The sequence below is a fragment of the Papaver somniferum genome, chromosome 6 (assembly GCF_003573695.1).
Source record: "Papaver somniferum cultivar HN1 chromosome 6, ASM357369v1, whole genome shotgun sequence".
In the NCBI taxonomy this organism is placed as follows: Eukaryota; Viridiplantae; Streptophyta; class Magnoliopsida; order Ranunculales; family Papaveraceae; genus Papaver; species Papaver somniferum.
In genome coordinates this window covers 9,965,509-9,979,246 of record NC_039363.1, presented here as the reverse complement: position 1 = coordinate 9,979,246, position 13,738 = coordinate 9,965,509, and the positions used below count along the sequence as shown (strand labels likewise).

General features: G+C 38.5%; 2 protein-coding genes and 1 long non-coding RNA gene across 7 annotated transcripts; 1 reads left to right on the top strand and 2 right to left on the bottom strand.

Moving 5' to 3' along the window:
• The first annotated feature begins 376 nt into the window (after positions 1 to 376).
• On the top strand, positions 377 to 1,768 carry LOC113286888. Its single transcript, XR_003329561.1, has 2 exons — positions 377 to 596; positions 713 to 1,768. It is a non-coding gene; the product is annotated as an uncharacterized LOC113286888 (long non-coding RNA).
• Positions 980 to 3,761, bottom strand: LOC113286887 (phosphatidylinositol transfer protein 3-like). Its single transcript, XM_026535524.1, has 6 exons — positions 3,519 to 3,761; positions 3,121 to 3,225; positions 2,813 to 2,989; positions 2,574 to 2,672; positions 1,927 to 2,169; positions 980 to 1,666 (listed from the first exon to the last, which is right to left on the bottom strand). Exons 2-6 carry the CDS (start codon positions 3,214 to 3,216, stop codon positions 1,190 to 1,192), a joined length of 1,092 nt encoding a protein of 363 aa, XP_026391309.1. The 5' UTR covers positions 3,217 to 3,225; positions 3,519 to 3,761; the 3' UTR covers positions 980 to 1,189.
• A 671-nt stretch (positions 3,762 to 4,432) lies between these two features.
• LOC113286886 lies at positions 4,433 to 12,651 on the bottom strand. 5 transcript variants are annotated; one of them, XM_026535519.1, is made up of 12 exons: positions 12,497 to 12,651; positions 11,397 to 11,480; positions 9,659 to 11,308; positions 8,954 to 9,142; positions 8,581 to 8,676; positions 8,322 to 8,481; positions 8,060 to 8,192; positions 6,195 to 7,961; positions 5,619 to 6,102; positions 5,226 to 5,520; positions 5,017 to 5,121; positions 4,433 to 4,938 (listed from the first exon to the last, which is right to left on the bottom strand). In XM_026535519.1, the coding sequence occupies exons 3-9, from the start codon at positions 11,139 to 11,141 to the stop codon at positions 5,674 to 5,676; spliced, it is 4,257 nt and encodes a 1,418-aa protein (XP_026391304.1). In that variant the 5' UTR covers positions 11,142 to 11,308; positions 11,397 to 11,480; positions 12,497 to 12,651; the 3' UTR covers positions 4,433 to 4,938; positions 5,017 to 5,121; positions 5,226 to 5,520; positions 5,619 to 5,673. The 5 variants fall into 5 exon arrangements, with proteins under 5 accessions (XP_026391304.1, XP_026391306.1, XP_026391305.1 ...); XM_026535521.1 differs by having other exon boundaries at positions 4,433 to 4,930; XM_026535520.1 differs by having other exon boundaries at positions 5,246 to 5,520.
• Between the last annotated feature and the right edge of the window lie 1,087 nt (positions 12,652 to 13,738).

The window sequence follows — 13,738 nt, the reverse complement described above, 5'->3', positions numbered from 1 at the left end:
GTGTAATGTATGTATGCATCACCAACAATATCAATTACCTGTACTAGGCAATTAACTATCTCTTGGCATGTGCTCATGGCCCCATATATGCATGCCTTAGTGTGCAAAAGCCAAAGGCAAAAGAGGAGCGACTCTTTGATCATGATGCATGAACCACTGAGCTACCTACCGTCTACTTTCGTTGGATTCCGTCATGATTTGACGCATCACCAAGACATGCACCAGAGTTCGCATGAGTTTCACTATGCAAAAGGTTGATAGAGATGGACGGACCATTGAGGAAGGTTCGGCTTTAATTTCCACTATTTTTTTACCTCTCTTCCTTGTGTAATTAGTGTGAGAATCCCCCTTCCTGTTTCTATATAAGTGAGTCTCTCTAGTCTCTACTCATTTGTGAAGAGAGAAATAATTTTTAAGTGAAGAAAAGAAAAGAAAAGACTGTCTTTCTTCTTTTCTTGGATTGGGCGGAGGCAACAAAATACAACAAATGGGTGGAGGTTGAAGAGGGATTTTGTATGGGAATGTGGAGGAACTCCCGAGAGTCAAAAATCTGGAATCAGACAGGCAGCATTATAATATTTCGTCTCATAATAATAGTAAGTTCTTGATCATACTCTCTCAGTTGACACTTGTTTATTGATTTTCATGAGTGTTTTTGTCTTTTTGTTTATTTTCTGAAAGAGATGAATAATAATTAACTTTCTTCCTGTAGGTGTCCTTGTTGCTCCGATGATGATTTGATGGTGTAGCTTGGTGCGATGGTGGTGGTGGTGGAGCCTCTGATGCACACCTCAAAAGACGCTTCAAACTGACAGGAAAAACTGGATTGTAGTAGCATCTCTTGTAATATCTGTTAAAAATTTCAGATGACTATTTGAAAACTGCAACAGCCTCTTAGAAGTATACGCCTTAAATGGATCGGCCAAGCCTGAATCTAGAAAATGAAGCTGAACTTGATGGAAATTCTGAGAGATTGAGATTTATATCTCCAAGAAATGCAAATTGTGTTATAAATCACACTTTTAAAAAGCAAGAACAAACAGCCGATTTGTTACAATGCCTAAAACAAGACAATTCTACAGAAAGAGAATAACACTTTCTTTCTTTTTTTCTCTTCTCAATTTGATTTTAAAGCTTATCTTTCAAACATCAGTTAAAAAGAGTTGAGACCACCCGACCCATTATTAGCTCACTTTACTTCAATAATTTCTTGATCAATTTTGCTGATCCCTTCAGCAGAATGTCCTTGCTTTTCACCGTCGACGGAACACTCATGCACCACATCTGGCAAATTGTTCTCTGGTGAGATATGTATTGATTCAACTTCACGAGCTGAAGTGGTCTTGGTTTGTTCTTTATCGGACTCACCCGAATCTGAAACTACGTTGACAGGATCAGTAGGCGGAGTTGGTTCTGAGGTTGGTTGTTGTTGTGCTGTGACAGGGGAGATCTCTGTTGACCAAAATGCAGGCATCTTCTTTTCTTCTTCTTTCATTCTCTCAGAGTACTCACTAATATTGAAACACACTTGTTTGTTTCCTCCAAATGAGGACTCAAGATCATCCATGTCGAATAGGTCCTCCATTATCTTCTTTCTATTGGGGTCGTCAGAGTATACAAACTTCACCTTTTTCTGAGTCTTGGGCTCTAGAAAGGGTTTCACAATCTACAAAAAAAAAAAAGATTTCTATTATGCTTCCAAATACACAAACTTCATTTTTCATGTAAATTTTAGGATACTATCATATAATAAGATCATAAACATTCATTAGCTGCATGATTAGCCGAGTATAAAATCTGTTTAACTTCTAACGTAGCTGAACAAATCCACAATTGGTTAATTAATCATGTCAATGTTTAAACGGAACTATAACAACCGACGAGTAAAAACATTTCCAGTCCAATAGAAAGAAGAGTTACACGTACCATCCAAAAGGGTTCGAAGAACTTTGGTGGGTTATATAGGATTGCAACACCCAACCTCTCTGGGTAATGATTTTGTAAGACAATAGCCGTCTCTCGTGTTACATTCACAGATATGTGTGACATATTGAATCCATGGAAATCAATGAGCCAGACCATCTGCTCCTGGCTTTCTGCCAGATTCAGAATTGCATTCTCCATGCAATATACAAAATACCGAATTTTCCCTTTTGTTGACTTTGAGTTCTGCAGGTTGAAATAGTAATCCAATTAACCAAGGAAACAACAAAATGCAACTTGGAATAGGGAAGGAAAAAAAAAGAAACTTATTTTGGGTTGAATAGAGAGATTGGAGCAAACATCGCGTAGGTATCAACTCGAGATGATCGGGATAACCTAGACTTGTTACATCTAATTTCCTTTAATGAGCACATTACATGGTTGAGAGTCTTGACACCCTAGCTAGATATATCAAGCGCCAAAAAAAAGATAAAGATGTGTACCGCCAAAACTTGGCTTGGTGAAAATCAGCTTCCAAAGTGTGAAATAGATGGTCTATCAAAAGTCAAAACTAGTCCAATGGATCCCACTTCACATATATCATTTATAATGAGAGATAAGAAGTAAGAACAAAATTGTTTCAATCAAACCTCGCTAGAAGGTCTCAGGACAAGAACAGTTCTTCCATACTTGTCAACTTGATTCAATCTGTAAATTTTCCCTGTCGCAGCTTCATTAGCAATGTGTTCCTACATTGCAAGAGAAGCCCCAATAAAGATCTACCATTTTATTTTATTCTCAAAACGGGCAATGAATAACGAGTATAATGACGCAATCCGGCATAAATGCAACTAAAAAAAGTACAAACAAAGTGCAACTAACAACGTACCCAGCGAATTTCCTCCGGCTTGTATTCAGACCTCCATTTCAAGGTTTGCTTTAGCATTTTAGTTGCTTTCTTGACATGCCAGTTCCTAGCCCTAAGATATCTAGCAATTGATGCATCGGTACAGTAAGCCGCTAAAGCACCTTTCAATGGTCCTAATGACCTTCTCACTTCATTAATCTGCATTTACACAAACAAATCCAAGAACTTGACTTTTCTAAAAAGTATGATTATTAATTATTATAACAAAAGCAAGACTCATACCCGTTTCTTAATAGAATAAAATAGTTTAAATAAAGTATTAAATTTACCTTTTCCTGTTCTTCATTAGATGAAGATGATGATGATGATGATGAAGATAATTTTACATTTCCATTTGAATTGGCCTGAGCTACATCTGTACTCATGATAACTACCTGCACGACCCAAAATCATTTTAGTTGAAATTTGTGACTGCAAAACTCATTATCTACAGCTATAAACTGATCTAAACCCGCGATTATCTACAAATTTCAAATTCAATCGTCAAATTTCTCACAGACCCATCATTAAATTTCTGGAACTGAAAATTTAAAAAGAAAATATCTTTATTTCAGATAACTAAGTAAACTTAAATTCAACATCAACCCCACCACCATTAAATTGACCACCAGGGAGCTCAATATTCAAGAATTTGTTAATAAAAAGACAGTTCAGTTGTTGCTATTACCTTATGAAGTTGACACTTTTTTGAACTCTTCTTTGGAATGACAATCTCTCAGAGAGTTCTTCTGTTCTGAGCTATCTATCTTTTCTTTCTTTTTTTTCAGATGAGAATTTAGTCAACCATCAAAACTTTGTGGAATTCAGATCTCAAACGTGACGGATTGATGGGTTTGGTAAGAAGACATTTTGAAAACTAGTTGAAAGAAGATAACTTGATTGCGTTGCGTGAAGACAAGGTTAAGTGAGGGAAAACGTGATCCTTTTCTTATTTGTGCTGGTAGAGGGGCATATTCGTCTTTCTAGTTCTGGATGCCCATTTGAAATTCTAATTTTATTTTATTTTTTGATGAAAATTTGAAATTCTAATTGACATGGAGTATTGGATGTTGTTTACTAAGTTATTTCTTGGCTTCTAAAAAAAATTAAGAAGAACTTTTTTTTCTTTTGCAAACTTTACTTTTAACTTAGGAAATTGATTTTTGCTTCTGACCATTCATAGCGTTTTTTTTTATACAAGAAGTAGAAGTGTTTTGAAACAAACAAATAAAATCTACTCCTAAATATGTTGATAATTGTTTTATTGATGTTCCAAATTACCCCTTTCTCTAATACTTTAATTCCAAGTTACCCATTGTCTGATAACTAAATTACAATAGGACATTTCTCATACCAAGAAAAGAGAAGAAAACAAACGCACCGTAGTTATGGGCGTTTCCTCGTTCTCATTTCCCTTGGGAACATGAGATTCTCCCTTCTCTCCTCTGTCGTTTCACTATTCAATTCACAACTTAACAACAATGGTTCACATCCCAATTGTTTTGGAGAACCAAGCAAATTCGGGTCTCATGGTGAAAAAAATATGGGTTAAAGTGGTGCATATGGATCATATGACATCCATGGACATACTTTGAAACATAGTGGCTAGTGATGGCAATTTTCAGTAAAAGTAAACAACTAAGACAATATCACCTGAAATTTACAAGAAAAACAAAATTTTCCCTTGGCAGACAAATTGAATAAAAGAACTTACAGTCCCTTGTATATATACAATTGAGACCTACATATATATATATATATATATATATATATGCGTGATAAAGAACCTAAAATAAGAGTTTTGCCGTAGATAACTCTGAGGAAGTTTCTTCACTCAAATTGTGTTGCCAGATATGATAAGAGTTCCAGAAAAAGCAGTCTGAACGGGAAGATGGTGTTCAAACCATTGCTGCATTAAACCTTTTCCTTCTCAGAGCAAAGATCTTTTCTGAACAACCATGTGTCCTTCAAAACCATCCAACAAAAAGAGTCCAGAACCACTGTATGTGCTAGTAACATTTGAGAGGACAAGAGGGCAGAGTTCACAGATTTGGGTTTAATTGATCACCCTGTACAAGTACTTGTGTATTCCATAATAGCCTATCCGCCTAAATTTTAAGTCAGTGAGCATAGATTGTACAATAATAATCAAAAACTTGGATATGGACAAGCTTCATGACATATACCTTGAGGTGCAGATCAAAGTCCTGACATAAAACGATTGCCCCCAATGTTCACTGCCTGTCCAAGGAAAGAGCGGGAGCCCGAACAATGGAAGGAATATGTCAGCACTGCACAGCCCACAAGCATGCAATCAAACAAAAGTTTTGCATGTACCAATCAAGACAGAAAAACCTTAATTAAATGCCATGCACCTCACGGGCGCAACACAAACCTTAAGAACCTAGGCATTACCATGATCCATGAGAGAGCAATTCAAACCAATCCAGATCTTCGAGTCCTGTTCCAAAAGAACAAACCAGATTGCTTCTGATCTTCTCACTCATCCTCCTGAGAGACCGCCAACAAATTGATTCCACTCGGACGTCTCCTTGCAACAGTGTTTAGGACAGTCTCACATCTTCTCAATGGTAAAATCCGGATATATCTTCAGACTCAACTTTGATAAACACCAAATCCATGGTAAGCATTTCCGGTGTGGTGGCACACACTTCATCATAGTCACCCAGCTGCAATTTCATTTCAAATGAACATGAATCCTTCTTTCAAAAACCAGTGTTGTAAAAGTATAAACGTTAAAGATGGTGTTCTCGGTCAATTGAACCACCTCCTCCAAGGTAGCAGATAAATCTTGTGGGAAATCACCACAAGCTCCAACAAAGTTATGGATCTCTCCGGCCCAATAAACCAGCAGAATTTTGCTTCTTTTGGATGCCATATTGCCAGGCATTTCGAGCTCCCACAGGTTCCGAATCATCCACCAGATTATCATTTGGCACCTTTAAGTTCCTGTAACTTCCGTTTCTGGAGATTGACAGTGTATTCGACTCATCCTCTTCTGATGGAGTTCCAGACTTGGACTCTGAATGCAGGTCAAAATGTCTATTCCTAGGGCCACCGTAACTGCCTGTCCTTAACCCCCTTGTGTTTCCAAATGACTTGCCAGGATGTGGAGTAGGAGTGGGACCCTTCAGAGCCAGGAAATCCTTGGGAAGAGATTCCATGTCCAGATAACAGTTCCTTCCCTTGGCATCCGTGATCAATGCAGCCCAGTCATCACATTGCATCAGCGCATTTGCATTCCCCATAACCTGTCAAAAACAAATTCACGTTAGTATCATCGCCAGAAGTGCAGCTTCTCCGATTAGAAGGAAAGAAAACTAGTGATGTAGTCAAATATTACCCAAAGTGCTCTCCTAGCACGAGTAAGCGCAACATTCATTCTTCGAATATCAGCAACAAAGCCCACGCCATGAGTTGAGGCACGAACACACGACATGATAATCACGTCACGTTCCTGGCCTTGAAACGCGTCCACAGTATTGATGTATAGATCCTTCCCTTCTTCTGAATTCAAAACCTCTTCAAACTCACGTTGAAGGCATTTTAACTGAAGCTTGTAAGGGGTAATGATACCAACACTGACCTTCTTCGCACCTAAAGATTTTAACGTCCTATGTAGATGCTCATATAAGCGGAGAACAAATTGTGCTTCATGAATGTTCTGGTATGAGACAGATCCACCTCTGTGAGACTCTCGTCCATGTGTTATGTCGTAGAACACATAAGGTCTCAGTAACGGGTCCTTGTAATAGACTTCATCAGGTAGATTGCCAACACTCTCGCTGTCAGTAAGACGTCCTTGATAAAAATGTCTTGAAGGAAAATCCCTGATCTGGGGATGCATCCTATATTGAACAGACAATAGCATTGTAGGGCAGCCTGCTTGCTGGAACCTTTCAAATAGACTTCTACTGTATAACAAGGTCCCTGCCGCCTTGCTGATAACTGTAGCAGGAAGTTGTTGCGGGTCCCCAACAAGAACACAGCGAGCAGCACTAAGAGCAAGGGGAGGAAGAATGGCTACTTCACTAGCCTGAGCTGCCTCATCAATAACCAACATGTCAAAACCATGCTCTAGACGCGAGAATATCTTACGACCACTACTATTGACTGTTGTGAAAACAATCTCAGCCTCATTTGCAAAACTAGCTTCCAGCTTTGCACGAGCTTCCTCGAGATTATAGTTGCTACCAGGACGAAACTTCCCTTCTACAATGTGAAGGCGGGACATCTCCACCAGAACTTTGTCCCGTCCTTCCACAACAGCTGCAAGGTTTTGTAACAATTGGTCGCGATTATGGTCTCGTGCAACTAGGACATCCGGATCAACACCTACAGATCCTTGAGAACGACCAGCTACAGCTGCAACACTGAGTTCTCTTTGAAGAATAGCTATCTGCTGCGAAAGTTGAGCTTCCCGAGCTTTCAACTGGTGCATCCAACTAATGACTTCTTCGCGTCCTTTGGCCAGTAGCTGTTCAGTCCTTCGCTCAACAGAAACTGCCTGAGCAGCTCGCGTTTGGGTGTCGACACCCACTCGAGCAACATCAGGCCTATAAACCTTCATTTCGCCATCAATAAACCCACGATCAAGAACACGCGACAGCAATTCGTCTGTTGCCGCATTTGAAGGAGCGCAGACAAGCATTCTAGGCTTAGGGCACAGTTTCGGCAATGTGCGAAATAGGTTCTGATCCATACTTTGGAGAACTTCATCTATGGATCCTATGCTGACATTCTCAGAACTGCTTTCAGTGTTTTGCTTGTAGCTCTCAGGAGCAAGCTTCTTAAGTAGCGCAGTGTAATAATGCTGATACTGGACAAGATGTATGACATTTAGCATTCCCCAGACTGTGTGTGTCTTACCCGTCCCTGGTGGCCCTTGGACAAGGGTAAAGGGCCATGGATCTTGTCTCTTGGCTGACCCGCTACTTGTACCAGCAGCTGTGTGCATTGCGGCCCATTGGATGGCACCTAATTGGGGTCCATTGAAGGACCTATGCAGGTGATCAACAAAATTTTGGGTGAAGCATTCAGGCATGGCAGGAGGTGGCTGCTCATACTTTGGGAACTGTTCTGGACTAGGCTTAAGAATAGCAGCTTGCATCTGCAAAAACGATAAGACAAAAATTTGGACCCAATATTAGACAGTCATTCTTGACCACCAATAATCATAAATTTTCAAAAATAGGATAATGTAGTTACCTGCGGATTGAGACGACGAAATGCATGAAGTGCAACATATTCACGCTGCGAAGTTGCAAGAGTACCAAGCACAGTAAGATACCAGATACCGTTAGGTTGAAATTTCTTCAAAACATGATCTTCGTCTCCCTTGCTGGAAATTTTTAGAATGTGGTTGAAGCATTAGAATGTGTTTTAAGCAGATGTAAGTATTAGGAACGAATTGCAATATAGAAGACATATAAAAATAGGAATTGAAGGAAAAGGTGTGATTTATAAATACCTATTAGGGTCGTAGGTATCCCCGACATAAAAGTGAAGGATGGCCCCAAGAGGGTCACGGGTATCAATAGGTATGTGTCGCCTGACTGTTCCAGCCACACGCCCGCTGATCTCAGCCTCCGGATCATCTTCACCAGCATTATTCCTTTTAGGCCTGACTGCTTTACTTGTACGAAAGTAACAATGTCAGTAGAAAGTAAGCATAACTAGCCTTTACAGCATAAATTGAAGCAGAGAAAAATAATTGCATCCAATCTAACCTGTTCCAGGCCTTGGACATGAAAGAACTGCAACATCACCCTCCTTAAATGTCCATTTGCACTCGTTTGCTGGAATAACTACTGCATCATACCATCCTATACTCCAGAAATATTAATGAACTTATCAGGGACAAGCAAAGGAAACTTAAAATCCCATTCAGCTATTATAAAATTGTAAAATAATTTTTTTTTTAAAAAGATCCCATTTGTCATTTGACGTGATAATTGACATACTGCCCAAAATTGCTAAATCTTAGACAAGAATGTGTCATACTGCATCAACCTAAAGCTTACTACAAAAGGTAATTCTCGATGAAAGCTGCATGACTAGACAGATTTTAGACTAAATAGACATCTTAATTAATTACAATACCTCTTTCTCGTCTTTCAACGGTTTTAATTTTGACCATTATGTGTACATCTCTGGATATTGTTTCAGTAGACTCCTCCCAAGTGCTGTACAGCTGGGCTCGGCATTCCTCGAAAAGTAAAGGCTCAAATACTCTGACGTATTCCTCTACAGATTCAAACTGTCCAGGAACACATTGAAGCTCTGTCTCCTCTGGTGATACAACAGGATAATTACATTAAGAAAATAAGAAAGATGAACCAAAAATATAATATATTGGCAGAAGCAAACATTATAAATGACGTTAAGTAACAGATAAGTCAGGTTAAACAAGTGAACAAATCTTTGAGATCCAGACTGATACATATCTATTTGATGTATTTGACTTGAACAAAGGTCCACTTGAAATATAAATGAATTAACAATGTAAAGAACAAGAAACTCTCACAACTTTTAGTAGTTTTAAACCATGCTAAACTCTCTATTCACTTCCTCACTGCCAAGGATTTTCTAATATAAAAAGGTTTCTTTGGGCTTACTAGTTTAATAGTTTCTGCATCAACCAGACCTAGTTATCCAAACCTACCATGTTTAACATATGCATGGCAAAAAAAGTAGATCTTGCAAGGCTAGAAGGATAATGTTAATTATCACTGGACTTCATCTAACAAATAATGGATAAAAAACGATGAGGATATAAAATTATTATTATATAAAGAGAATTCAGACCTGGGTGATGCCAAAATTTCTCATTGGTCACTTCACGTAAAAGACGTTCAACGGATGTATCTGAGTAGTATGCATTATTTGCAACTTGCTTCTTCACCGGAGGAAGCTTTTTGTTGACCAATTTTGTATCTGAAGGGATCTGATTAACAACAGGTGGTTTCCTAGTTAACATTGGTGGGTTCCTGTGTTGCCGCACATCAGTGGACTGCTTCCAGGGACCCTGCCTCGAAACAGGAGGTAGATACCCATCTCCAGCTAATTCATTTCCACTGTTTAACCTTTTTGACCGAGGCTGAAGACCTGAGTTCATTTCCCCGTTCGATTCAGATTTAGGGTCAGTATCCATGGGAGTGGTTGCTTCATTGTTAGATGTATCTGCTTGCTTCTGATCCTTCAATGCAGGTTGACTCTGTCTTTCACTGCGCTCAGCAGGAATACTGTGTCTCTCCTTTACTGAGCGAGTCGCTGGAGCTGAAGAAAATGTTTGCCTTCTAGGTGTCGAAGTTTTTGGAGGGCCAGCTTGCTTGACATCATCAAAATTAAGAAACATAGTCTGTCTAGCACGCTTTCTCCCAAGCCTTGCTTCTGTCTGTTGATCAAGCCTCTGTCTCTTGCCAGGATTATTTGCACACTTCAGTGCATGACTTGCTTCAACTCCCTTAACCTCTTTTTGTTTCACTGTGATTGACGGCTCATCAGGTCCATCCCCAGGCATATCCACTTTCTTATTGCCATCTGAATTTCTACTGGCAGTGTGTTCCCTATCAGATAGCTCTGACTCCGATCGTCCTATCACCTCTTTGGCAGCATCAATCACTTCGGTTTTTGCAACCACAGCATGCATGATATCCTGTGAGGAACTCTCAGCAACCTTATCCGAGCTAGAAAGATCTGTTCCCCCAGTAAGTCCTTGTTTCTGTGAAGTCTCGCCATTAATAGTACTTGATCTATCATTTGTAGGGCTACTTGCACTGCTACCGAATGCATCAGCAGAACCCTCTACATCAGACCATTCACCTTCCTCCCTTTCAACAGATTGAGCATCGATGGGAGTGCTAGCTGGAACAAGTAGTGGTTTCTCTTTTGTCACCCTTTCAACAGATTGAGCATTGGTGGGTGTGCTAGCTGGAACAAGCAGTGATTTCTCTTTACTTTCCTCGTCACATCCTTCCACCTTAGAGGATGAGGCAACCTTGGAACCCAAATGATCCTCTTTCATTTGTTTCCCTTGGTCTTCATGATTATGTACATCTTTTGGCCTAACAAAGGGCTGGAAAACCGAAACTGAAGGTTCATGTGAGAAAGCATGGTTATTATTAGGTAATCTTTGAGTACCTTCGGACGATATGAACAAATCAGATGGGTGTGAATTTAACGAAGGGAGAGTTTTCTTGGGCTGAACACATGAGACGCTGTCGCTCTCTTCATCCTCTTCCGCAGGGGGCTCATTAAGATCCAAGAATGGTCGTCCTCGAGAACCCATATCATATGTAAATGCATACAAATTAAACTATATCTCCAAGTAATGTCCCAAGGCACGATTGATGGCTTTTTTTCACCAGAAAATAAGCATAACATGCCAATGGTGCAGAAGTATAGAAATCTATCTTTAGGACACTGGATTCTTTAACTTAAACAACACAGCGGTTCCTGCAGTTGCCAGAAATACATACTTTGCTCATTAAAGGAACACGGGGTATAAAGGGAAAGGACACAAAGATAAGAGAAACAAACATACCCGAGCAAAAATGTGGAATAGCCCAACACCTGTATTCTGCAATTTGACCAAATCAGAATTATTGCCCCTTCCTTTTCTGTTTTCCTGAAAATAGCAAATTAAACAGAAATGTTAAGTCATTAAGTACAATTACCTACAAAACTGGAGGACATAAGTAATGTATTCATATTAGTTGTTAATTACACAACCATGGACGAATCTAAAGACGTAATGTTAAGTCAATCGGTTTAAACAAGAATAATACCAGAACATAGCAAGACAACTGTTAAATTATCCTTTCTAACATTAAGCAATTATAGATAAATAATTAACCTAGGAAGAGCATTGTTAATAAACCCCATTCCCGGGAAATGCTAAAACGTAACATAGGAAACTCACAACTACATTATAACCCCATATACTCGAAGATGCAAGTACAATAAAGCCGACAAACACGGATTAAACACATCCTTATGATGCACTTTCCGCGGGAAGGTTTTCCTCCCCTCATACCCTCACCACCTTTAACAAGAACCACAAACCACCCAAAATTTTAAAACTCATCAGGTAACTAACTAAAACATAGAGACAAGCTGGACCAATTAGCTCATCTCTCCAGCTAAAGTTTAATTCAATAAATGCCACAAAAAGGAACCTAATAACACACAACCCTAACTCATAATACGTGGGCAATAACACCCCAACATTGCAACATTCACAATCAAAAAAAAAAAACCCTAAATAACAATAACAATTCAAATAAATCTTTAGAAATACACTATTATCTGCCAAGATTCATGTGAAACAACAGCAACCTGTTCACTTTAGAGTTTGGAAAACAACAAGCAGCAACCAAATCACAGTTTATGCTGTTGATAACATTTTAAACAAGATAGAAAATCTCTTCTGAAACCCTAATTAGCTAATGCAACCAACCCTAATGATTTTCCAAAAAGTTAAATCCAATATTTAAATTCAGAATAGTTCCATTGTTATTTCGATCTGGTTCTTTCTCATCATCTTTAACTTAAGATCTCTCCTCTTTGTTCACACAATATAAAATTATATTATTAATATTCAAGAAAATAATTTAAATGAATTTTAATGAGGAATTTTGTTACCTCTGTGTTTTTGAGCTTTGAATCTATAAAGATGGGACAGACAGAGGGTTTCTTCTTTAGAGAGAGGGACAGAGTTTTGTTAGAGAGAGATGTGGAAGACGAATATGAGGGAGAGGAGAGTGTGGTATGACGGGTTTATATAGGAAATATCGAAGCTAAAACTTACCGGATTTAATTCTGACCGGAGGATATCGGTTTTATGTTTCCGGTTTAAGTTGTGGTTGTATTCTTTTTATTGGGTCTATGGTAATGATACAGTGCTGTTCGGGTACTGTAGTTTAGTAGCCCCAAAAGTTGAGATCTTACACTGTATTTTCTGTTTTGTAACTTGGCGTTTTAAATCTGTTTTCGGACTTAAATAGTGCACCTAATTTTGTAGGAGGGGTCATCCACAGATTTCACTTTTAGGCACAAGAAAAAAATAAAAAAAAATAGAGATTGGAAAATAAACTTAAAGAGTGTAAAAGAAGTAAAATCACAAATCCTAACAGTTAATCGTACAAAATTTGTTCGCACACAGTTCAAATATTTTTATCATAGCAGATGTATAAATTTTACTTGTTTTTACCTAGAATTATTTCTGAAAATTTGGTTCGACAGACCGGCAACCAAAGCTCGAAAAATGTTTAACCCAACATCAGATAAATAAACACTTAATCAAAAAACGGTATTATTATCATACAATAATAAAATTATTGAATGCTGACATCGTTGATCTGAGTTTGAAACTCGCTCACACTGAATTCTTTACCGATGAAAAGAACACAAAAATTCCAAAGTCATTTTATATAGACATTCCACATGATCAAAGTTTTAACCCTGTATTATTGTGAGGATGGGAATGTAGCATGGTAGTGTTGAGTGTGGTTTACGTTAGCTATAGTGTGTTCGGATCCACTGCATCGTTTCTCCATTTATCCTTCCTAGAAATTAAATGCATTTTTTAATGATGATTCTATAAATAAAGCATTTCTCAGATAACAAATTAGCTTCTGTTTTAATGGTTAATTACATGAATTGCCATGGAATATTTGGCTGACGAAATTGTACCTTTGAATTGTAGGACCGATTACGATAATCTTAAAAGGATTGACGATAACGATAGAGGGTAATCACGCCATTAATACGGAAATTACTATTGAACTAGAAGGAATCCGGAATTTATACAGTAGGTAACATATGTAACATAATACCGTGCACTTGAGGCGTTATCTGCCTTTTTGACTTTCTTAAGCATACAAA

Bases quoted from the DNA above. Each gene is read 5' to 3' on its own strand.
- LOC113286887 (XM_026535524.1), bottom strand. From the start codon at position 3,216: ATGAGTACAGATGTAGCTCAGGCCAATTCAAATGGAAATGTAAAATTA. The intron at 2,673-2,812 runs GTACGTTGTTAG...CTTGCAATGTAG, and splicing joins AGCCGGAGGAAATTCGCTGG to GAACACATTGCTAATGAAGC. The intron at 2,170-2,573 runs GTTTGATTGAAA...TTCAACCTGCAG, and splicing joins TCCTGAGACCTTCTAGCGAG to AACTCAAAGTCAACAAAAGG.
- LOC113286886 (XM_026535519.1), bottom strand. From the start codon at position 11,141: ATGGGTTCTCGAGGACGACCATTCTTGGATCTTAATGAGCCCCCTGCG. The intron at 8,482-8,580 runs GTTAGATTGGAT...GTACAAGTAAAG, and splicing joins ATGTCCAAGGCCTGGAACAG to CAGTCAGGCCTAAAAGGAAT. The intron at 6,103-6,194 runs GTAATATTTGAC...TGTTTTTGACAG, and splicing joins GTGCTAGGAGAGCACTTTGG to GTTATGGGGAATGCAAATGC.